The sequence below is a fragment of the Camellia sinensis genome, chromosome 6 (assembly GCF_055761805.1).
Source record: "Camellia sinensis isolate YWXY chromosome 6, ASM5576180v1, whole genome shotgun sequence".
Lineage (NCBI taxonomy): Eukaryota > Viridiplantae > Streptophyta > Magnoliopsida > Ericales > Theaceae > Camellia > Camellia sinensis.
Genome location: NC_138966.1, coordinates 20,658,350 through 20,684,049, shown reverse-complemented (window position 1 = coordinate 20,684,049; position 25,700 = coordinate 20,658,350). Strand labels below are relative to the sequence as shown.

General features: G+C 42.2%; 1 protein-coding gene across 1 annotated transcript; it reads left to right on the top strand.

Annotated features, from left to right (window-relative positions):
- The first annotated feature begins 17,847 nt into the window (after nucleotides 1–17,847).
- Nucleotides 17,848–24,847, top strand: LOC114299777 (zinc finger BED domain-containing protein RICESLEEPER 2-like). The gene is made up of 5 exons (XM_082873400.1): nucleotides 17,848–18,234; nucleotides 19,728–22,572; nucleotides 22,663–22,725; nucleotides 22,846–22,902; nucleotides 24,382–24,847. Exons 2-3 carry the CDS (start codon nucleotides 20,625–20,627, stop codon nucleotides 22,686–22,688), a joined length of 1,974 nt encoding a protein of 657 aa, XP_082729526.1. The 5' UTR covers nucleotides 17,848–18,234; nucleotides 19,728–20,624; the 3' UTR covers nucleotides 22,689–22,725; nucleotides 22,846–22,902; nucleotides 24,382–24,847.
- The last annotated feature ends 853 nt before the right edge of the window (nucleotides 24,848–25,700 follow it).

Sequence of the window (25,700 nt, the reverse complement as noted above, 5' to 3'; positions counted from 1 at the left end):
GCCCCTGGAAGTAATGCATGAGCTTCCTTGCCGCCATAACTAGGGCTAGGATGAGCTTTTCCAGCGGAAGGTAGCGTGTTTCGGCGTCAACCATCACCTTGCTCACATAATACACTGGCTGCTACTCCCCCATCTCTTTCTTTATCAATACGGTGCTAACGGCTCAGTCAGAAACTGCCAGGTACAAAATGAGCGGGTCGCCAGTAGAGGGTGTTGTCAGGAGTGGTACTGAGCGGAGGTAGGTCTTCAGGCAGTTGAAAGCGGCTTCGCACTCGGCGGACCATTGAAAGGCCTTGCCCTGCCGTATCGTATAAAAGAATTGTCGGCAGCGATCTGTGGACAGGCTGATAAACCTGTTGAGTGCGGCAGCCATCCCCATCAACTTTTGAACCTCCTTTACTGAACGAGGGGATCCGAGCTCCAGGATTGCTGTGATTTGCCTTGGGTTGACTTCGATTCCTCTGTGGTTGACAATGTAGCCCAAGAATTTTCCAGAGCCGATACCAAACGCACATTTGGAAGCGTTCAACTTCATTCCATATTTGCGTAGGATGCCGAATGTCTCTTCAAGATCGGCTATATGATTCTGCTCTTCTTTGGATTTAACCACCATATCAGCAATGTACACTTCCATAGTTTTGCCGAGTTTCTCTTTGAACATGGTTGTGACCAGTCTCTGGTAGGTTGCCCCTGCATTCTTCAACCCAAAAGGCATTACCTTATAGTAATAGGTTCCTCTTGGGGTGACAAATGTAGTTTTCTCTTGATCCTCCGGATGCATAGTGATTTGATGATAACCTCTATAGGCATCAAGGAAGCTCATACGCTGATGGCGCGCCGTAGCATCTACAAGCTGGTCTATTCTGGGAAGAGGAAAACAATCCTTTGGGCAGGCTTTGTTTAGGTCCGTGAAGTCAACGCGCACTCGCCAAGTCCCATTTTTCTTCTTCACAACCACTATATTAGAGAGCCATGTAGGGTAGGTCACCTCCCTAATTGCCCCGACGTCAAGCAGCCTATCAACCTCCTCAACAACGGTGGCAGTGTGCTCTGCGGCTGACCGCCAGCTTTTCTAGATGATCGGCTTGCACTGAGGATCAACATTCAAATGGTGCTGTGAAATTGACGGATCTATACCCGGCATCTCGTGCGGAGTCCATGCAAAGACATCGAGGTTACTGAGTAGGAAAGATTCTAACTGCTGTCTGTCAGCCTGATTCAAGGAGGCGCCGACCATGAAGAACTTGTCTGGGTTTCCATCGATTTGAACTCGTTCCAAGTCTTTCGTTGCCTTTTCATTTAGGAGCCGCCCGACATCGTCGAGGCTTTCTCGATCCGACGACTCAATGGAATTCACCTTTAGTTCCTTTGGCATTTTCTTAGCGAGGAGATAACATGCTTGTGCCGATTTCTGGGAGCCACGGATTTGCTCAATACCGCATTCTGTAGGGAAGCGGAGGAACTGATGATAGGTGCTGGGCACGGCTTGCATAGTATGCAACCAGGATCGCCCCATGATGAGATTATACGGCGACGGTAGCTTGACGACCAAGAATTCCACATCCACTATTCGGGACCTGCTCGAACGGGAAGTCTGATTTTTCCCAACGGGTACTCTGGATTGGCATTGAAGCCGAATAGTGGATAAAGGGCCGGAGAGAGATCCGATTCGGAGAAGCCAAGTTTGATGAATGTCTTGTAGTACATAATCTCTGATGTGCTCCCCGAATTAATGAGTACGCGCTGAACTGTGAATCGGTTAACGCGTAACTCAATTACCAAGGGATCAATGTAGGGCAGTGTTACTCTGGCCAAATCCGAATCATCAAAAGTGACAACCTCGGCTTCATGGGGCCGTTTAGTCAGAGTAAGTTGCTCTTGAGGGTTAGACCTCGACTGAATCGCGTGCACCGCCGATGACATTGGGAGGCTGTATATCATGTGGATCACGCGGGGCACATGTGAATCCTATGTCAAGGCTATTGCTTTGTTTGGGTTGTCTTTGCGGTCATACCATTGTAGCCGGCCATCTTGTGCCAATTTACCGTCGTACAAGGTGAATGACGGTGCTTTGAATTTCTTGGGTAGCACTGCCTTTGCAATCTGTCATACAAAAGGATCGTGTTGATCATCATCCGAGCTGTTCCTTCTTCGCTTATGCCTTGTACGGGGACTCTCTTCAGAAGAACTAGAAATTTCAAATTGTCCCTTTTTCTTAGGCTCCGAGGATAATGAGTCGGAGTTGCTATCAGTATCTTGTTGTCGGGCTTGAGAACGTCGAGCAGCTGCCCTCACGGGTCATCCCGGGCCTTGGTATGCAGATTGTTTGGACTTCGCCACTGCCAAGGCCAAATCCTGTCGGAGATGTTCATTCTTTGCGATCATGTTCGCCAATCTTCCGTCACGCTCGCCATGGATGTGCTTGAGTCTTCTCACAGACGGCGCCAATTGTGGAGAAGTGGTTTGGAAATACTCTTCTGATCCTGGAGAACGCTCGTGATCCTCTTCTGGTCATCTGAAAAGGAATAAACACTCCGGTTGGGGGTATCGGAATTAGCACTCTGACGGACAAGTCAAAATGCACACTCAAGAATGCTTGTATTCTAAGTTAAGCACCCTAATTCTCACATACCTCTTTCTAGCTGATGTTCTTCTATTTATATCTTTTCTTCCATGGGCCTCGGGATTCGGTCCATTTCCAACTCATATTCGGCGCATTTTATAATAGATCGACCTTCACGCGGCCCCTTGCCTAATCGGTCATTTGGCCGAATAGGGTTGGATTTGAGTTTGCGAGCCAATTGCCAAGTGCTTCGAATCTCGACTCCCCGAGATTCAGCTATCCGGTATCTCTATGACTCCCTCTTCTCAACCCTCACAGTTCTAAAATGTCTAACCCCTCCAAATGGGGGAGGACACCCCCTATATATAGAAAATCAAGGTTTGAGCTTGTATTCATCCCTCCATACACGTGTATGTAGATGCACTTCAATGAGCAACAGTTGACACAGCTGGCAAACAAATATCTGAAAAAATGGACAAATGGTCGTCGGCCACCAATGTAGCTAACCTACCACCAACATCGCCGACCGGCCACCACTGATGCCCGACAGGCACAAGTCATGGCCGATAGGCTGTGGGGCTGGCCAACAGGCCACCCTCTCCTCCAGACTTGAAACAACAAGCTCTTGGTCCACAACCAAGCACAAAGCAAATAAGGTTCAAAGGCTCGAAAGACAAGGTGCTCGACCAAGAACTTCGGACACTCAAGACAAACACGAGCATAAAAAATCATCGAGTGTTCAAATGATGATGTCCAAGTCTTGAGGACAGTCAAAAATGGGGTGTCTACACTTGCCTCATCAGCATTTCATGCTTCTAACTTGTTCATCAATGTGGCGATCTGAAGATCCTTCTCTTCTACAATTTTGGTGAGCTTGTCAATGGCACAAACCATGGTCGCCAATTGTTCTTCCACTGAACTGGTGCCAGTGGTCATGACTTGTACAGCCACCGAGCGAGACAAATCTAAGTGATTTGATGAAATTGAACGTTGAGGACTACTAGGAGATGATCCTGAGTGTGAGACTGTACTTGAGTTTGTATCAAAAGTTACGGGTGTTAGGTGTGGGGAGAAACCTTTTGGCAGAGAATCCTTTGAGAGAGAAATGGACTTCTTCCATTCCCTCACTTCCTTTTGCTTAGCCCCAGGTGTGGATACCGTGATAGATTTGTAAGACTCGCCTTGCACTTGCTTTGTTGCATTGGCGGTTGGCATGACCCCGTGAGTGGCGAGAGCAATGGTAGCCTTGGTCTGGCTACGGGTGATTGGACTAGTAGAAGTGTTGTTGTTACTGGTCATGACAGTGGCATTCTTGCAGGCATTCTTATTGATCAGAGCAATTTTAACTTTCTTTGAAGCCATTATGCTTGATCAAACAAGGCTCCGGGAAGATGCTATAGAAGAAAGAGATGAGAGGTCCCACTAGGCATGCCAAATTTGTAAACACAAATTTTGTATCCTGCAATTAAGACACGGAATAAATGCACAAATAATTAATTTTTTTCATCACAATAAATGGGTACAATTCTCTGTGGTTTGCTCTATTGCAAAAGAGCAAATCCTCTGATTTGATCTCCGAAATTGGCACAATTCAACAGCTATAAAAGCTTGTTGTTGAACTAGACAAGTTACTGAATTTCTTCAAGTCTTCGAATGGATGAACTTGGAGAAGAAAGGCTTGATTGAGGGCTTGAACGGCTTAATCTCGAATAAGTTTTGAAATGATCTCTTGAATAAAGAGACCAAATTTGTATTTGTAACTTAAAAGGATTGGCATAAGTTTGGAGTGCTTGATAATTCTTTCTTCTAAGTTTGAGGAACTTTAGAGAGAATTTTATGAAGAGAATTTGGCAGGGTCTCGAGATTGCTTAGGAGCATGCAAAACCATTACCCAAAGAATGTGTCCTTTTTCCCCCTAATGAGAGCCGCTTATTTACAGGCTTAGGAGGGGAAGGTTAATTTTGGAAAGTCCAAAATTGACTCTAATTTCCAAGAAACAAGAAATGTACTTCTTCTCTTATGGACATGATTTGCATTCAAATTTAAATTTAAATTTAAATTATTCTACTAAATTTTGATAAAATATTTTCATGGGCCCCACACATTTGGGTTGACTCAATTGTCAAATATTTATTTTGATGTGACCCATAATTTAAAATGAGTTAAGATCTATAATTTTAGTAGGACCCACATCTATTTGAAAAATTTTACCATATTAAATTTGATTAATCAAGAAAATTTATTCATCTTGATTAATTAGACGGTGATCAAGACATACAAAAATTTAAGTGTCTACAGACCTCATCTGCAAGCATTAGAAAATCCCATAAGAATCTTAGAATGGTCCATTATGCAAAAAAATATTTTCTTTAATATATTTTTTGCACTCGACATCATTTTTAGGAAAATTTGTGCACCCCGTTAGGGGTGCATGTATACCATATGCACCCTACTATAAATTGACGTAATTTTATTATAAAATTTCATAACACTAATTACAAAATGCGTAATCTCGACACAAATTAAGATAACAAAAAATGTCGTAATCAAGCCATAAATTTTTGTAACATGAACTACAAAATTTTAAACATTTTGTTACACTAATTTATGGCGAGATTAGGCATTTTATAATTGATATTACGTAATTTTATTATAAAATTACACCAATTTATAATAAAATACATATAGTATGCACCTCTTAGGGGTGCACATCATAGGCTTTCCTTTGTTTTAGTTATTGGTAGAAAATAATATATGCATGAAAGAGAATATAGAATTTCATGTCCTTATCCAAATTAGAGTAATGTTATACAAATAAAATTAAGGAAAATGACTTGGACCCCCACAAGGGGCACCCCCTTGACCCCCTCTCTCTATCTGATTGGCCAATTTTTCTTTTTTATCTTTTTTTTTCCTCTCCTCCAATCACCAACCGCCACGTGTGTGTGAGGGGTGGTAGGAGTGATGATTGGAGGGGGTCTCAATTACTTCCCTAAAATTAATTTTTTTATCATATTTTTTGTAACTATATAGGGATTCACACTTATAAACAATTTTTTGATTTATTTATTTATTTATTTTTGTAATTTTCCCTTATAGTTAATATTATTTCAAATGAAAAAGAAGAAAAGATAAATAAAATAAAATAAAATAAAAAGATTAAAAATACCAGAGATGAAGCTAGTGCACAGGAAATTTGCACAATCAAATGTACAATCAAGGAGTGCGCAAAGGATGAGATTATTCAAACAATTGATGAGATTTTATTTTATTATTTTTATGGAGACAACATTAATAAATTTGGCATTGATACATGTCAATCATTCCCTCTCCTAATCCAGCAATTGATTACTTAGTAGCTCATACATTACAAACACTTGAGAACTACTGCTACTACTTGTTATTGCATTTCTTGCAACAGCCACTTGCACAGTTTTTCAGTTTAGGCGAACCTGCAACATTTAAAATATCATATTGGGAATTTCATATGCATATTTATAGAAACATCATTTTCAGTTTTTTTTTTTTTTTTTTTTTTTATGGGATACAAAATATGCACCAAAGCTTGTAAATGTATAGATCTAGATTTGTGGGCATAAACTCAACCTTAAGATACCATTTCGTACTTCTCATTAGCAATTGTAAAACAAAAACATCTTAGGTAATAGAAATTGTGATATATAAATGACATAGGCGGTGTTTGGCAACCCGTTGGTCACGTTTACGAAAAAAGTCATGTAACCTAATTGTAGCTAAGGTGCCAAGCTTTTGTCCAGTTGGCTGTCATTATGTGGGTAAAAAGACATTTTTGCCCTGTGTAGCTCATATCCAAAAAACAAAAAGTGACAACTGATGAAGGGACTTTCATCTCTCTCATCTCCATCATCCATCATTTGGGGAATAGTAACAATTTTCATGCAGTCGGTCTGAAAATAATAGTACATTTTGAGAAATTTAACTTTTTCTGATAGCACAATTAGTTCATTTTAAAAATATTAATTTCTCAAATTCACCATTTCCCCTTCATTATTATTATTATTTTTTTGAAAATATTAATTGTCATAATTGTATTTTTTGTATTAGTATTGAATTTGCAAGAAGGGAAAAATAGAAAATTCATACTATTTTTTTTATTAATTTTTAAAAAGAGACTAATATTTTGGGATAATAAAAAATCGAATAAGAAACTAATATTTTGGAACAGAAGGAATAACAAGTTTTGTGTATTTATAATTTCTATAATGAGATTTGTTGGTATGTTAATTAATATTTCTTTGTATACTAATTAATAGACAATTTTTTTTATAAATATGTGCATTGTTTTTGTCAAACTAACATCAACTGAATTCATTTATTCAAAAAATAAATTTGTGAACCCAAGTCAACAAAGGCTGACGGTGGCAGTGTCGTCACTGTCACTGTCACGTGTAATGCTACCTTTTGTATTTTATTGTTTTTTCTATGGATGATTTGGTCATTTTACATTTCACCATCATTTCAAACACATTTTTTAATATAATAACTCAAATAAAAATACTTTTCATCTTATCAAATACAAAAATTAAAATAACTTATTAAAATAATTAAATAGTCAAAAAAAACTTAAAAAATGGTTACTTTCCAAACCATATAGAAAACAACTACTAGGATGGGCAATGCACACATCTAGTCCTGTGAAACTGTGTTTAGCTTAAAGATTTGAAAAAAGAATTTGCGAAGGAAAAACAAGTGAAAGAAAAATTCATTCAATAAAAATTAATTGATGATGCAGTTCATCCTGGGCGGATGGGTCAGGTTGGTCCAAACTCCTCAAGTTCCGATCCAGGCTGATGATTCCGCCAGATGACCTGCAAGCAAGTCCAAAGGGGAACGGGGTAGTCCCCCAGTGAACCCTCCGGCGAGCAAATCAGTAAAGGAAGAAGGAAATATATAGAGAGAGAGAGAGATAGAAAAGCTTAACCTTCCTCTTGTCTTCGATTCTTGCTTATATCCTTTGGTAATCATTTCACTGTCCCTTGCGACGTGTCCCCTTCCGCCGAAAGCCTGCGCCGTAGCTTACCTTGTTCAGGGTGAGGGGGCTCTGTTCCGACGGGGAGGTGTTGTCGTAATAAATGCTGTGATGGGCTGCATTAATGGTGATGTGTTGTGGCAATAACTCTGCAGATCTTTATCTGCTGATATGGCCTGTGTTTCACCTGCCATGTGCCCGAATGTCATTGGCCCTCCATGCCCAGATGGCCTCCAACTGTCCTGGGCTTTGCCAACCGGGTTATGCTATGGGTCCCAAGCGATGGGTTTGGGGTTGTTTGCTGTGGGCTGTAAGCCTTATGGGCCTATCCATGTCAGTAGTCCCCCATTTTCGAGTGCAGCTTTAGTCCAACGAAGGGAATAGTAATAAGGAAGAGAAGCTTGAACCGAGTGGAGAGGCTGACCGTTAGGCGTGCCGATCGCGAGGCGTGCCGATCGCAAGGGTAGCCGAGTGGGAGGGGTCGACCGTTAGACGTGCCGACCGCAAGGGTGGCCGAGCGGGGGGAGCTGACCGTGAGGGTGGCCGAGCGGGAGGGGTCGACCGTTAAGTGTGCTGACCGCAAGGGTGGCCGAGCGGGAGGGGTCGACCGTTAGGTGTGCCGACCGCAAGGGTGGCCGAGCGGGAGGGGTCGACCGTGAGGCGTGCCGACCAGGACGGCGCGGGGCTAAAAAAAAAAGGGGGGTGTGCCATGTGATGATGTGAAATGGAAAGGACAGGGTAAGGGGAGGGGACAGTGCATCGTGGCCATACACGTGGCAATATCGTGGGGGAAGTGAAGCCTTGGAGCAGAAATGAAACGATAGGTCACGAGGGGGGGTTTTGAAAAGGCGGTTTTGGCGGTTGATTCGAAAGGTTTTGAAACGGGCGAAAATTATTTTGGATCCATGGAATACGGGTAAACCGTGGGTTTTTGGTATAATTCGTTTCATCTACCTTTTTACAAAAACTCAAAATACCCAAGTGTTAATTCCTTCATTGCGCACGACACACCTTTGCAACATTTTCTCAACTTCCTTGCTCCTGCGTCAGAAGTGATTCGTAAGCAAACCCTAGAAATGGCACGAGAAGAAGTGGGGAATGTGAGGGTGGATCCTCTGGGAGACGATGATGCAGAGGAGCTAACAGCGCGATATATGACGGAGACACGAATGGTGGGGGTGGGGGAATCGATGGGACAATCGCAGGCGTCGGCCCTGATAGTGGCTCCAAAGCCAATAAGCCAGGTAGAGTCGGATCATTGGCACACTAAGGCTGACAAATCCACAATTATTGCGGCGGATTTGGAGGCTATCAGGGAAAAATACCAGATTCCGGCAGAGGTGGAGTTATTGCTGCCAATGTCAAGGGAAAGGCTGTCTGATGCCAGGCCAGGGGAGTTTTCCCTTTACGAGGAGACGCTAAAAGGTGGGATGAGGTTGCCACTGCCCCAAGTGGTGGTTGACATACTGAACCGTCTTGAAGTAGCACCGGGGCAATTGATGCCCAATGCATGGAAGATTCTGCTGGTCTGTGCTAGCGCGTGGCCCAAGGCGAACGGAGGGGAAGCCATGGCGGTAGACGAGTTCTTTTCCTGTTATAAGGCTTCGGGGCAGCAAGAGACGTGGGTCACCCTACAGGCAGTGATGGGGAGGGGATTGGTGGCGGGGCTGCCGACATTGATCAAGGGGTGGCGGCCACGGTGGTTCTACGTGTCTGGCAATGGGGGACGGGGAGTACGCACCATCTGGAAGGTGCCCATTAGGTCGATGGAGCCAAGACTGGGGGCAGCAGCGGAAAAGAGGGTGAAGAGGGTCAAGGAGTGGAGGGAGAGAGAGAAGGCCAAACGGGACGAGCTTGTTCAGCTGTCTGCATTGTTTGAGGCAGGGTTGGGACCGCAGCCGAGGGGTGGAGACCTCGACCGAGCAGAATTGGAGGCGAGAAGAGAAGTTCAGGAAGTAGAGGATTAGGCCATACTTGCCAAAGCCACGAAGTTGAAGGAAGCGCGAGGAGACCGACCGCTTCAACCGATCGCGCGGGAGAGGATCCGACCGCGCCCAAGGCCGCTGGAGAGGAAGGACTTAAGCAGTTTTGAGCCACGACCGCCCCCAGTAGATCCTGTAAAAGAACAGGCCAGAAAGGAGGGGGAGGCTCTGAAAAAGAAGAAGAGGAAGAGGAGTGCCCCAGAGGGAGCCGTAGATGAGCCTGGGGCCAAGAGGGCTAAGGTGGCCCCAGCTGAGGTGGAGGTCCCTGTGGCCAAGGATACCCCAGAGGTGGTGGAGGTCACCCCAACATTGGAGGTTGTGGAGACTGCCCCAACAGTGCAAGTAGGAGTTGGGTTGACTGAGGTTGCGCCGAGCGGGAGGGAGCAGACCCAAAAGGGCCCTGCCCCCCAGGAAGGAGGGGTCCGTCTGGCCACGGCAATCTATCACGCTCGCGCGGTAGCTGGAAGGTTGGAGGGAGAAGAAGGCCCAGCCAGGGCGGGGGCAGACCACTTGGTGAAGATTGTGGAGGAGACAGCCCTGTGCTCGGCATCAGGATTCAATGAGGCTGACCTGCTGAGGGGGTTATGCTCCACCCAAATGGAGGTAACCACCTTGGCAGGGGCCCTTCTAAGGAAAGCAGGGGCTGCCAAGCTAAAGTCTGAAGAGGCCAAAGCCCAGTTGGCCAAGTTGAAAAAGGAGAGTGCCGACTGGAAGACTGCCCATGCTGAGCTGCAAGCAGTCAAGTTGGAGCTGGAGGACACACGCTGTAAGGTCGTGTTGCTCGAGTTCCAACTCGCTGGCGAACAGAAAAAGTTGGAGGAGTCTGAAAGAGCCTGCGCCGTTGCGATCGAGCGGCATGAAGAGGCCATGAGCAGCAATGAAGAGCTGGTCAGGCAAAAAGATGAGGCAGATGCCAGAATTGGAGATCTGTTGAAGGAGTTGGAGGATGAGCGCGTCAAAGCAGAGGAGAAGAAAGGGAGGCTCGTGAGGGAGTTGGAAACAGAGAAGGCGAAGGCGATGGCGATGGCGATGGCGATGGCGGAAATGGAGAGCCTAAGGAAGGGAATGGATGAGGAAAGGGCGACGGCGGCTGCTGAAAGGGGGGCCCTGCAAAGAGAGCTGGACGAAGAGAGGGCGAAGATGGCTTCTGAGAGGGCGGCCTACCCTGATCTGTGCGTTGCAGCAGTGGAGCAATACAAAGGGTCTCCTGAATTTCAGATGGCGGTAGATGCCGCAGTCGCCAGGAATCTGGCTAGGCAAGAATCTGGGGGGGTGGGCCCATCAAGGACGACTGCTGGAGGTAGGACAGAGACAGAAGTTATTGAGAGCTTCCAGCAGTCAGACTTCTATAAGCACGAAATGGCTGAGTTCTGGGACAGCGGTTGGAAGATGTTCAAACGCAGAGCTGAAGAGCTGTTCCCAGACTTGGACCTGAGTAGTGTAACGATTGGTGAAAATAATGTGGCCCAGACCCCCCTGGACGAGGGCATTGAAGAAGAAGAGCTTGTATCCAACGAGGAGGAATAACCAAGGGAGATGAAGAGCCCCCTCTCTGTGTTTGCTTTTTTTTTATTATTGTAATGAACTTGTGTACACATTGTAAATGAATAAAATTTCGTTTATGTTGTCAGTTGATTGTGTTGGCCTGTATTGTCTAAAATGAATGAAGTCTTGTCACAAAAACTGGTCATAAAAATTGTGCAATAAAAATTTCGTGCAAAGTTAAGTTAAAAGTGCCTCCCTGCAGAGTGAGATTGAATTTGTATGAAAATTGAAAGGATGATAGTGGTTGATTGAAAAATTGGATTATGAAATTGTAGAACATAATATTCGAAGGGGGTTAGTACTTCCAGTTTAATAAGTACGGATGAAGAATCCATGGATGAGGACAGAAAAGTAGGTTGCAAATCGTAACTAAACGGTTAATTGTAAACTTGTAGAGAAGAGATTGGAGAAACAAACTGGATGGGGTGGGAGATAATCTGATTAGTAAATGAAATACGTGAGAACATCTTTGGAATCTAACTAAGTAAAAACGTGGTCTGGGAATTGTGAATAAGCTTCAAAATGTGACTAAGTGTTAAAAATGTGGTCCTGCTTGGCTTTGAAGTGCTCAGTCTGGCTGATGCTTTGAAGTGCTCAGTCTGGCTGAGGCATCGAGTGCTCGGTCTGGCCGAGGCTTTGAAGTGCTCAGTCTGGCTAAGGCTTCGAGTGCTCGGTCTGGCCGAGGCTTTGAAGTGCTCAGTCTGGCTGAGGCTTTGAAGTGTTCAGTCTGGCTGAGGCTTTGAGTGCTCGGTCTAGCCGAGGCTTTGAAGTGCTCAGTCTGGCTAAGGCTTTGAGTGCTCGGTCTGGCTGAGGCTTCGAGTGCTCGGTCTGGCCGAGGCTTTGAAGTGCTCAGTCTGGCTGAGGCTTTGAAGTGCTTAGTCTGGCTGAGGCTTTGAGTGCTCGGTCTGGCCAAGGCTTTGAGTGCTCGGTCTGGCCGAGGCTTTGAGTGCTCGGTTTGGCCGAGGGTTTGAGTGCTTGGTCTGGCTGAGGCTTTGAAGTGCTCAGTCTGGCGGAGGCTTTGAGTGGTCGGTCTGGCCGAGGCTTTGAAGTGCTCAGTCTGGCCAAGGCTTTGAAGTGCTCAGTCTGGCTGAGGCTTCTAGTGCTCGGTCTGGCCGAGGCTTTGAAGTGCTCAGTCTGGCTGAGGTTTTGAAGTGCTCAGTCTGGCTGAGGCTTTGAGTGCTCGGTCTGGCCGAGGCTTTGAAGTGCTCAGTCTGGCCGAGGCTTTGAGTGCTTGGTCTGGCCGAGGCTTTGAGTGCTCGGTCTGGCTGAGGCTTGGAAGTGCTGCAAGTGAAAGTGTCATGGGAGCGACATACAGACAGTTGAATTATAAAAGCTGAGAACTTCAGTCGGAATTTGCATTATGTATCAAAGGGGGAAATACAATAATGTTGACAATACAAAAGTGTGAACTCATTGATAGTAACGCTTCAAATGTTCCGCATTCCAGGGATGGGGAAGGTCTCAGCCTTCCATGTCTTAAAGTCGGTAAGTGCCTGGTCGTGGTCGGGCTCTCACAACGTAGGGTCCCTCCCATTTGGCTGCCAGTTTGCCCTTAGTTGGATTCTTTGTGGCAAGAGTCGCTTCTCTCAAGACAAGGTCGCCTATAGAGAACTCTCGTGGTCGAACTCTGCGGTTGTAGTGTGTTCTCATTTTCTGCTAGTACGAAGCCAATCTGACGGCAGCAGTCTCTCTGAGCTCTTCGATGAGGTCCAGGTCTGTTCGATGGAGCTCTTCGGTTGAGGCGAGATCCGGATGTAAAACCCTGGGGGTGGGCAGACCGACTTCTACCGGAATAACCGCCTCAGCGCCATATGTTAAGCGAAAAGGGGCTTCCCCAGTGGGAGTGCGAGCAGTGGTTCGGTAAGCCCAGAGTACACTTGGTAGTTCCTCAGCCCAAAGGCCTTTAGCAGCTTCGAGCTTAGTTTTGATGATTTTCAGAAGAGAACGGTTGGTGACCTCAACTTGGCCATTTGCTTAGGGATGACCGGGGAAAGAGAAGCATGGTTGAATCTGGAGATCTGCACAAAATTTTCTGTACTTCGCGTTGTCGAATTGTTTGCCGTTGTCGGAGATGATGGCTTGGGGGATGCCAAATCGGCAAACGATCGATTGCCAGATAAACCTGGTGGTGTTCCACTCGGTGATTGTGGCAAGGGGTTCGATGCTGAGGCTATGGGTTATGAAGGAGGGGTCAATGCCTGGCATGTCTGAATGGGTCCAGGCGAAAACATCTCTGTGCTCGGTCAGGAGGACGGTAAGGTCGGCCTTGGCTTGGGAAGGTAGTTGGCTGCCGATTTTGGCAGTTTTGATGGGGTTGGTGGGATCAATGTTAACTTCAACAAGTTCCTCCACAGGTTCTCCTCTGACCAGCTCGTCCTCGTCTCGGACGTCAAGCCCTTCGATGATCATGGCCTCTTTTAGCTTGACTTCTTTGAGGGAGGCGACATAACACTCCCTGGCCACGGTCTGTTCTCCTCTGACAGTTCCGACACCGAGATCGGTAGGGAATTTGATGGCAAGGTGATATGTGGATGTGATGGCTTAGAAGGCGTTTAGGGCTGTGCGGCCAAGGATGATGTTGTAAGCAGAGGGGCAGTCGACCACAAGGAAGGTGAACAACTTAGTGGTTTGCCTCGGGTATTCGCCAATGGTTATAGGTGGATCGATGGAGCCGATGGAGGTCACACGATCGCCGGTGAAACCGACCAGAGGGGTTTGGAGAGGAGACAAGCTTTCTTCTCCAATCTTGAGCTGGCGGAAGCAATTGAGGAAGATGATGTCTGAAGAGCTGCCGTTGTCTATGAGAACTCGTCTGACCTTGTAGTTGGAGAGGATGGCGGAAATGACAAGGGGGTCATCTTGTGGGAAACGGACTCTTGCACAGTCGGTGTCCGTGAAGGTGATGGGTTCGATCCACTGTTTTGACTGTTTGGAAGGTCGGTCCACCGTCGCCACTGCTTTGTCTGAGCCCTGCCTTATTTTTCTGAGCTCTGCCTTCTGAGCAGAGCAGGATGGTCCCCCGCAAGCAAGGCCACCTGAAATGACTCTGATTTCTCCGACTGATGGAGGGGGATTGCCTAGAGGTCGAGGCTGTGGTGGTGGGCGATCATGGCCTTGGTTAGGTGGGCTTGGTTCCGGGGTGGTGTATGTCGGCGATTGTTCCTGGGAAGGTCGGTTCTTTGCCTCTGCTGAGGGCGGGTGTCTGTGAATCGGCTGAGGCGGCCCTGACGTATGAAGGTCTCGATCTGATCTTTGAGGTTAATACACTCGTCGGTGGTATGGCCATGGTCGTGGTGGAAACGGCAATATTTGGACTGATCTTTGCGATTGGAAGGGTTTCGTGAAGGCAAGGGCCACTTGAGGGGGTAGTCCCGCTGGATCTGATTGAGGACGTGTTCCATGGGAGAGTTGAGTGGTGTGTACCGCTCGAACCGACCGGGCGGTCGGGTCAGAGCCGACCGGTCGGCTCGGTGGGGTCGGTCATTATAGTGGGGTGTTTGGCTATTATACTGGGCGGTCCTGGGTTCTGAGTCTTTCCTCTTGTCTCTGGGGGTCAGATTTTTAATGGCTAGGGAATCTTCAGCATTCATGTATTTCTGGGCTTTGGATAGTAGGGCTGCCATGGTGGTTGGAGGGTTTTTGGAGAGGGAGAAAAGAAAATCGGACGACCGCAGGCCGACCATGAAAGCCGTGAGGATGACCTTGTCGTTGTTCTACGCTACTTAAAGGGCTTCGGTGTTGAAGCAGGTGACGAAGCTGCGGAGCGACTCCCCCTCGGTCTGACGAATGTTAAGGAGTTGGGTGGCTGGGCGTCTCTGACGCTGGGCTCCGATAAAATGGCTCAGGAAGGAGTCACTGAGGTGTTGAAAGGTGGAGACGGAGTCCGTCGGTAACTGGCTAAACCACAACCGAGCTGATCCCTTCAGTGTCACGGGGAAAGCTCGGCACATGATCTCGTCAGGGAAAGCATAGAGGATCATGAGGGTGCGGTAGGTTTCCAGATGGTCGACTGGGTCCGTTGTGCCATCGAAAGAGTTAATGGTGGGCATTTTGAACTTGGCGGGCAATGGTTTGTCCCGGATGGAGGCAACAAAAGGCGAGTTGGCGGTGACTGAGGGCTTGTGCTGAATGTTCTACATGACCCCTTGTAGTTGGAGCTTCATAGCTCGGAGTTCAGCGTCCTAGAGGGGAATGTTTTCGTCATGGTCGGTCAATGGAGGCTGGACGCTGCTGGCTTCCCCCTCAGGGGCTAGTGCCACGACTGACGGGCGTGGGAGTGGAAGTGGTAGGCTCATATGTGGAGGAGGAAGAGGTTGTAAACCTTTTGGGTTGAGCGGAGGGGGTTGTGGAGCAGTGTGGACCGGGGTTCTTTCTTGGTTGGGTGGAATATCTGGAGGTGGAGCGGGGGAGTTTCTTTGAAGTAAAGCACTGATCAAGGCCTGGTTTTGCTCGGCCATGCGGTTAATGCTGTTGGTAAGTTCGATGATGTACTGTGGTGGGTTGTTTGGATAGAGAGGGTTTGTTTGATGATCGGCGGTAATATGATGAGAAGCCATGGATCTAGTCGTGACCATACACCTGGACGGGTGAGAGGAAAAGGTAACGGGGAGAAAGAGGGGCTCCGGTGATAGTGAACACAACTAGCACACGAATAAATCACAGTTTCCCACAGACGGCGCCAACTGATGATGCAGTTCGTCCTGGGCGGATGGGTCGGGCTGGTCCAAGCTCTTCAAGTTCCGATCCAGGCGGATGATTCCGCCAGATGACCTGCAAGCAAGTCCAAAGGGGAACGGGGTAGTCCCCCAGTGAACCCTCCGGCGAGCAAATCAGTAAAGGAAGAAGGAAATATAGAGAGAGAGAGATAGAAAAGCTTAACATTCCTCTTGTCTTCGATTCTTACTTATATCCTTTGGTAATCATTTCACTGTCCCTTGCGACGTGCCCCCTTCCGCCGAAAGCCTGTGCCGTAGCTTACCTTGCTCAGGGTGAGGGGGCTCTGTTCTGACGGGGAGGTGTTGTCGTAATAAATGCTGTGATGGGCTGCATTAATGGTGATGTGCTGTGGCAATAACTCTGCAGATCTTTGTCTGCTGATGTGGCTTTGTGTTTCACCTGCCATGTGCCCGAATGTCATTGGCCCTCCATGCCCAGATGGCCTCCAACTGTCCTGGGCTTTGCCAACTGGGTTATGCTATGGGTCCCAAGCGATGGGTTTGGGGTTGTTTTGCTGTGGGCTGTAAGCCTTATGGGCCTATCCATGTCATTAACTATTTTTACTTTTTCCTTCCTTTTATAAATTTCTTTGAAATCCTTTTTCAAACACAGCTTGAGTGTTATGCCTTTTTATGGCATAATTTTTTTTAGGGTAATTTACTAATAGGCCCTAATAATTTGAATTAATTCCCATCAAATCCTATTGAAAGTAAATCTTAGTAAAATTGTCGCTGAAAATAATTTTTTGTGACGATTTTTTGCACATGTCGCTAAAAATTGACAGTTAGTAACTTTTTTTGTTAAGATTTTATAAATTGTTGCTAAAATTTACAATTAATAATGTTTTTCTAAGACGAATTTTTGAAATTATCGCTAAAAATTAAAAATTAATAACTTTTTTTGTAACGATATTTTTAAACTGTAGCTAAAACTTATAATTAGTGATTTTTTTGTGACAATTTTCAAACTGTCACTGAAAATTAACAATTAGTGACTTTTTTTAATAGTGTTTGATGAAAAATCTATATGACCTATTAGACAATAAGTCCATCTATTAAGATTTATATGTAAGTGTCCATTTTTTTAAGAGACTTCCCGCTAGTCCAGTAATTGGATTGAAGGGTCCAATGAGGGAATTTTGAGCCTACTGCACGTCTAGTTTAGTTATCTAAATCATCTATTTTGTAATATCCATCAACAAATTGTCAATGAAAAAATATCAAATTAATCGAATATAGATAATTCGATCATTTGTTTTAATAGTCTATTCACAAAATTATACTTAGCATCTAATTTTTGAAAGACAATTATTCCAATCATAACCAATGATGTCCAATAAATTTAATTTTTTAAATAACTAATTATTAAATAAATAATTTACCCGAAATGTACTAAAGTTAGATAGTTCATCGGACCCACAACCGCTTAATTGAAATTGATGAGAAGCTTGGTCCAATTTTCTTTTGGGTCCTAATCCAAGCCCAATATAAATAGCTTTTTAAGGGCAAGGAAGAACAGGTGCTGTTCGCAAAAATTACGAAACTCATCTCATTTTATTTTATTTTTTTTGTTTGGTGCACAATTTAATACCTTATTTTTGGGCTATGTAAAAAATAACTGCAAAAGGAAATATAATCACGTATATATAATAGTGATAGAGGTATATGCTTTCCTTTTTTTTTAAACATACGTGAATTAAATAAAATTGAGATATGATTTGGGGATTTGTAACATATCAAAATCTAACTTTTCATAATTTTGTTTAGTACAACCATAAAAGCAAATTATTTCCTACTTAATAAGCGAGTACACAACTTATATCTACTTATAAAACGTGTTACACTAAGCACCTTATGTAACACCTTATAAGACATAGATCTTGTGCCCCTACAACATTTGTTGCTATCAATGATAATGTCATTATCATTGCCACAACTCTCAAACTATTTTGAGCTATTTTTCTTTCTTTATCTCTCTATTTAAAAGTAACTTATTTCAATTTTGAAAATATGGACTTAGGCCTGTCAACGGATCGGGTATAACCCGAATCCGATCCGAATCCGATCCGATTAATCCGGTCCATTTATGCAAATCCGAATCCGAATATCTGTTTAACCCGTATCTGTGTAGCCCGATTTTAAACGGGTCGGACTCGGATAAATCCGATCCAATCCGTTTGTTTGCCTAATCCGATTCCATTGAAATCAGATCTCTCATAAACAGATCTCTCTCATCGTCTGAAAAGTGCGTTCTATTGTTGAAGTTCATCGTCTGAAGATCAAATCTCTCTCTCATCGTCTGAAAATGCTCCGATTGATGACGATGAACCTAGCCAAATCGAGCTCTCTGCTCCGATTGGATTCATAACGCTCAATTTCAAAGAACGAAGTCCAAATCTTGTCAGATCGGAGCTACGAACTGTAAGAGATCATCTCTCTGCTCCTTTTTATTTTTTATTTTTTTTGTTGGGTCTCTGTCACGTATCAGATCTGTTTTTGTTGCCGATCTGATTCTTACCCGTATCAGATCTGATTCTTGGTTTAAAGTTGTATGTATCAGATCTGATCCTATTGCTCTGTCAATGAGAGTTGGGTTTTGTTAATGAGAGCTGGGTTTTGTTACAATATTGAACAAGATCAAAGGAGACCGTGAATTTATTGTTTCTTTTTATTGATTTGAGAGTTGGGTTTTGTTAATGAGAGTTGGGTTTTGTTAATGTGGAAGTTTTTTTTTTAATTTTTTTAATTTTATAGTTTTTGATAACTATGGGCATTTTTTTTTTAATTTTAATTTTAATTTTTAAATTTGGGGCGTGTGAAAAGAATTTAGTTTGTAGAGGGTTTTGAATCTGGAAAGAAAGAACTTTGAAGGTCAAGTTTGAAAAAAGAGCAAATGAATATTTTTGATTGGAGGGTTTTTCAAATCTTACTATTTTTTTTTTTTGTTAAGTAGATGTGTAGAATACTTATGTGGGTTTTCATCAGTATGATATAAAGATTCATACAAGTAGTTTTTTTTTTTTTTCCCTAGATTTGCTTATACAAGTACTTATGTGGGTTTTCCCTAGATTTGCTTATACTTTTCTTTTTTGACAGTAAAGTTTGACACAAATCACTTATCACTCTTACTTGATCACTATGTATAATTTTCTGTTCTTGAATCATAGATTATTTGGATTGGCAAGTTCTTTCTCTATACGGGTCTTTATTTTTTTTCAATTAAATTAATATTTCTATTTTATATTTATTATTCAGGAGTGACTAGATGTGAAAATGGACTCTTTTGAGGCTTCTAATATTGTGTTTAGTAGAATCTGGAAGTTTGAACCAGAGAATGTTACAAAGAAGATAATAGGGTATCTTCTTTTACAAGACCGCGGTCATGAAATGATTCGTTTGGCTTTTGGACCGGACACTTTAATCCACAATTTGATATACAAAACCAAAATTCAACTTGGTTTAGTGTCGAAACCAGTTGTTTCGCCTCCGATTTCACCTTTGATGAACTTGGCTAATCCAGGAATTTCAGCTTTTTCGAGTGATTATTATTACCCGGAAGCTACGTGTGCGAGAAGCCCATGGTCTCCAACCCTATCCGAGTTCCCAACGAAAGCTTGTCACTATTTTAATAAGGGGTTTTGTAAGCATGGAAGTAACTGTAGGTACTTTCATGGACAACCTTTCCCAGAGAGCCTCACTCAGATGTTTAGTCCTAGTACAAATGATGTTGTTAATGAAGATCTGATTTTTTCACCTAGGTCACTTGAAAAGTTAGAATTCGAAATTATATAAATGTGTTACAAACAACTGCTTTCCTTTTTCTCTATTTGACTCTTTGTTTTTGGGTTGTTGTGTAAATTTAGTTACTTTTTAATTGTGTGACTATTTTTATGAACCGATGATATGTAAATCAGGATTTATTCAGGAGGGCCATACTGGAGTCAGGGCCACCAGAAAATTTTGCTCTCAAGACTGTCCAAGAAATTATTAAACCTCAGGTAGTTGCTGAACACCCCCACTTCTTCCTCATTGTTGCTCATTGCAACATAAATTAGCTCCTGCCCTTTATATTGCTAAATACAGTGATGGCTATGCTTTTGTATATTATAATTAGAATTAGAATGTCTTAATTTGAGGATAAACTGTGAAACCTTTATATATATATAAGAAGATCTTTGTTTGTTTTTTGAAAATTCCAAAAGTTGTGTATTTAGTTATAACTTACGACACATTCTCTTACTCCTATTTCCCAACATTTTATATGTGGGTGAATGATTTGGGGATGGTTATCCTTGTTGTCTATACTGAATTACAATCTCTTTGTTTCCTTGAAAGATTGAATAGTACGTGAAAGAGTTTACCCAATTTGCTATGGCAATAAGCCTGTTTACTCTCTTTTCTTGGTGGTAACCTGTGTTTACTCTGGATTAAGAACCATAGTTTACTTCTTCATAATGACCACCCAAAAAAAGAAAAACAAGAAAAAAACAGAGAAGTAAATAAAGGGGGACTTACGTGTATGTCCTACTAGGTGGACTTATTGTCCAATATGTCCTATAATTAATGCCATTTTTCACTAAACACTATAAAAAAACGTCACTATTTGTTAATTTTCGGCGACAATATAAAAATTGTCACAAAAAATGTCACTAACTATAAGTTTTAGTGACAGTTTAAAAAAACATCACAAAAAAATCACTAAGTCACAAATCTATATAATTTCCAAATTGGTGCACACTATTTTTAAATGAACTCCTGCTCCTTTATGTTTGATTTCTTGTGTAGTGCATATTTGAGTTTTAGAGCTAAAGATGTCTTCGGATTATAGCGAACCTATTACTGCTGATGATGCCGAGTTGGATGACGATGTATCTCAAGGACCCACAAAGAGGATTCGAAAACTAACTTCAAAGGTATGGGATGACTTTGTCAAATTTAAAGGACCTAATGGAAATGACATAGCTAGATGTAAGCATTGCAATAGGGAATTTGTTGGAGAGAGTAGGAAAGGGACTAGTCATTTAAAAAATCATTTGTCGAAGACATGTCCAGTACTTAAAGGGCCAAATGCCCCTAGGATTGCTAGTAAGGCTGCTTCTGAATCTACTCCTAAGGCTGCGAATTTTAAATTCGATCAAGAGAGAAGTCGTATGGATTTTTCTAGGATGGTAATCAAGCACAATTATCCTTTTAACATGGTTGAGCATGAATTTTTTGAAATATTTTGTAATAATCTTCAACCAATGTTCAAACTTGTTTCTCGTAACACTGTTAGGGCGGATGTCCTTGATGTTTATGAAATAGAAAAGGCCAAGTTATATCAATTTTTGGATGAACTCTCTTCTAAGATCACCTTGACAACTGATATATGGACTTCAGACCATCAGAATTTTGCCTATACATGTTTGAATGCTCATTATGTGACTAATGATTGGGAGTTAAAGAAGAAAATCCTTGCTTATAGACGCATTGATTACCCGCATGATGGAGACCATTTGTTTAGTTTTATCAAAGATCTAATTTTAGAGTGGAACATAGATAAGAAGTTATTTTCAATGGTAGTCGATAATGCAACGAGTAATGATGTCATGGTGAGACTCTTAAAGCGATGGCTACATGACCAAGGATTACTACATTTGGGTGGACAATTGTTTCATGTGCGTTGTAGCGCACACATATTGAATTTAGTTGTTCAGGATGGTTTGAAGGTGATTGGGAGTCTTATTTCAAAAATCCGAGAAAGTGTGAGATATTTAGGGAGGTCTCCTTATGGAAAACAAAAATTTGATGTTGCAGTGAATCATGTTAAGTTACATCATAAAAAGAAAGTCCCCATGGATGTTCCTACCAGATGGAACTCCACTTATTCAATGCTTGAAGCTGCATTAGATTTGAAAAGTGCATTCCACCGCTTAGGGCAAATTGACAAACAATATAAGCACAATCCTTCTGAGGATGAGTGGAATGTAGCAAATGTGATTTGTGGGTGCTTGAAGATTTTTTTTGATGCTACATCTCACTTTAGTGGTACCACTTTTCCGACTTCAAATGTGTTTTTTCCCGATATTTGTCTTATTCAACTTGAAATGAAAAAATGGGAGCAAAGTGAGTATGATTGCATTCGATTGATGGCCGGTCCAATGAGAGTGAAATTTCAAAAATATTGGGAAGAATGTTCTTTGGTGTTAGCAATTGCAGTGGTTCTTGATCCGAGATTTAAAATGGACTTGGTGGAATACTACTTTGGGCTTATTTATGGTGTTGATGCTAATAAGCATATTCAGAGGGTCCGTAATGGTTTTGTTGATCTTTTCTATGAGTATAGGAGTGATTCTTCTGATTCTATGAGTAGCATTGCACTTGTTTCTGAAAATAGTAGCTCAAGTGGTAGTCAGTTGCTTGTCGGTTCTTCGAAACAAGAAAGTTTGGCTGCTTTTCATGCGTGGTATGCCCAAGAACGTGCTTCTAACATTCATGCCTATCAAAAATCAGAGGTGGAGCAATACTTGGAGGAGTTGGTGTTTCCAAGTAATGAGAGCTTCAATATTCTACATTGGTGGAAAGTGAATAAAGCAAAATTTCCTACTTTGGCAAGGATAGCTCGTGATGTTTTAAGTGTTCCTGCTACTACGGTTGCATCAGAGGCGGCGTTTAGTGTAGGAGGTAGGGTGATTGATGAGACACGTGCTTCATTACTTCCAGATATTGTGGAGGCCTTGATCACTTGCCATGATTGGATTGAATCAACCAAAAATAGAAGTAAGTGAAATATTGAAATTTTTAAATAATTAGATGTTATTTAGTTTAGTTCTATGAATATCTTAATGTCACATTATTTTCAAATTGCAGATGTAGAAGAATGCAGACATGAGTAGATGGATTGAATTGAATCGAATCACTTGAAGTAGATGGGTAAATATGGTTCAGATTATGGGGCTTGTCCCATGCCTTTATAGTGATCAATGAAATTCGTATTTGACATAATTTGATAATCTGTTTGCATATTAAGGTAATAGCTTTCTTGATTTGCAGGTTTGATAATGAGCTTAACAAAGCGGTTGCTATTAAAGTTATTGACTTGGAAGAATCGTGAGTATATAGCTTTAATTATCTCTTACTAGAACTGCTTGTTGTGAAATGTGGTTACATAACTTTTCTTCTTGGAGCTTGGTTTAAATATTAATAGTGCTTATGTGAACTGCTCTGGTTATTGGTACTTTTTACAATTACCATATACATGTGTTGGATCGTCTGAATATATTTTGTTAAGATGGTAGACGGTTGTGCTGATTTTGCCTACTTCCAAATCTGTTGTCTCTTTCTATCTATAGTTGCACTTTCAGATAATTGACAGCAAGATAGTGGTTCTTCCAAATCAGTGCTTCACTAAACATTCACTCATTATCCCCAGAATTGAGCAATAGAGATGCAACATACTGAGCACGCCTCTCCTCTAGTTCTTTCAATCTTTTCTTTGCTGCCTTTAATCTTATAGTTAGCCACTCTACCTCATCTAGTTCAGTGAGAGAAGATTGTTCAGTAGTTCTCGCCCCTTCCGTTTCATCGTCTGTAGCAACATCTGAAAAAACCTCTCTATATGGTCCACGAAAACGCTTTTCACTCTCCATCTCATCACGCTCGTTCCCCAAGATCTCTTGTATCATCAAATCCTTGCAAGCCCCTATACCAGTAACCATCTTCACACACACTTGCTGGCATCTCCAATTTTGTCTCACCAAGTTTGCAAGGCAAGAAATGCTCCTCTAGTATGGGAAATATCTACGGAACAACCAAAACAAAAATTAACAGTATAAGATATTAGCAAACAAAAAAGAAAAAGAAAAAGAAAGGACAATGAGAGAGAATTGGAACTAAAATGCCAAGCTGCTTTCAATTGTCAAACATGGAAGTATCTGCACAGTCTCTTCTCTTTCCTGTGCCAAGCTGCTTCCAAGCCCTCAAAGGCCAAGCTGTTCTCTATCTCCTCACCTCTACTCTAAACCATGTTCTCATCATTCTATATCTGTCCCCTTTCTGGGCTTTAATAAGAACATACCCACAAAGCTACCATGTACTAGACTCAAAACAAGGCAACAGAGGAACCTAGTTGTCCCCATAAGTGCTTCTGGGGCTGAAACCACTGCAACAGATGCATATCATATTTATTTTTATTTTTATTTTTATTCTATAACTACAGTGAAGTCCCATAATTGCAAAAGCAAAAGGGATTATAGAGACAAGTTGCAGCTACTTCATGATATAACCAATTCATTCTCTAATCATTATCAGCTGAACCAAAATAAGTGGTCTACATCTATGTGGCACAATGTTAATTGCCTTATAAAGTGGAACTAAAGGGTCATACCACATGATGCAGTTGCCTTATAAATATATATATATATATATAACAAAATAAATAAATATATATATATATATATAACAAAATAAGTCTCCTCCCTGATCGGTAACTTTACTTGGGTCCACTGCTCTTTATCAACAAAATTGTTTTCATTATTGTTTTTATCTTCTCTTACACTTGCTGATACATTGATAAAATTACTTCTGCAGATGTTTTGGTGGCTGATGTTATCGTAGTAGAAGCAAAGAACAAGAGAAGATACTGAAGAACTAATAGAGAAGACCAAAAGAGACACAAACATGTTTGGGAAACTATTGTTAGCTCTCAGATAGTATAGCATAGCTTGTTCTTCATAGGAGTCTTTCATGAGTTTTTTCTGGTTTTACTTTTGTGCCAAAAGTGTGTCATAAAATTCTGACCTCTTGTAAGTTAGAGAATGCAGTGGCAATGTTTTGGTGGCTGATGTTACTTTTTTTTTTTTTTTTTGTCAATGATGGAATTATTCTTTTTGAGTTGGATATGATTGGTGATAGTGAAACTGAATCACATCACCGTTTAATTTGCAACCAAGTGATTGGTTTGTTGCTTTGTAATGATGCTCCATTGTCTCTCAAAACCTGGTGACATCTTTTGAGTTGTTTTTACACCATGAATGCAACAGTGACTTTTGTACTCTATCTGGGATATGATCAGGTTGAGTTATTGAGCTGGGTTAGGCTTGTAAGCTTTGAATTAGACTGCTCAGCTTAGTATTGTTTGATTTGATTTGTATGTTCAAAATCCGAGAACATATGTTTAGCATGTGTAATGAAATAGACTTGTTTCCAATTTTGATGTTGCTAGTCAAACATGCTAGATATTTTTCAGTTTCACTTTTAGTTTGCTGGAATTGAATATTTTTTTTAAAAAGTTTTTCTTTGTTGTTACTTCATGCTACATTGTGAAAGCCCTCATTTATGTATTTTTGATTGTATCACAAGGGGAGAAATTATGATGTTTTGTTTTGGAAAGATGCTTTGAAATGATGTTATGTTTTGCATTAGGAAAGTCAGAACATCAAGATGAACTTTTCATTATAAAAAGCTGCTATGTTTTTTTTATAATTGGTATTTTCTTGACTTTATGGCTGGCTTGAAAAAAAAAAAAAAAAAAACGGATCGGATCGGATTATTCGGATCGGATATCCGTGTAAAACGGATTGGATCGGATCACGTATAATCGGATTTTCAATAATCGGATTCGGATTCGGATTCAGATTAATAGTTAATCGGATCGGATCGGATTTTGGCAGATCCGACCCGGATCCGACCCATTGACAGGCCTATATGGACTATACTACACTCTATTTATAGGCCCCAAAAACAAAGCAAGAGTGAGAATTAATTTTATTGCGTGCTCTAAGCCATGGAACAAATCCTCAATCTCATTCTATATTTATTATTATTGTTGTTGTTGTTAGTATTATTGTTTTTCTTATTAGAGTAAGATTTTCCGAGCACCATTTTTCAATATTAGACTATTTAGTTTA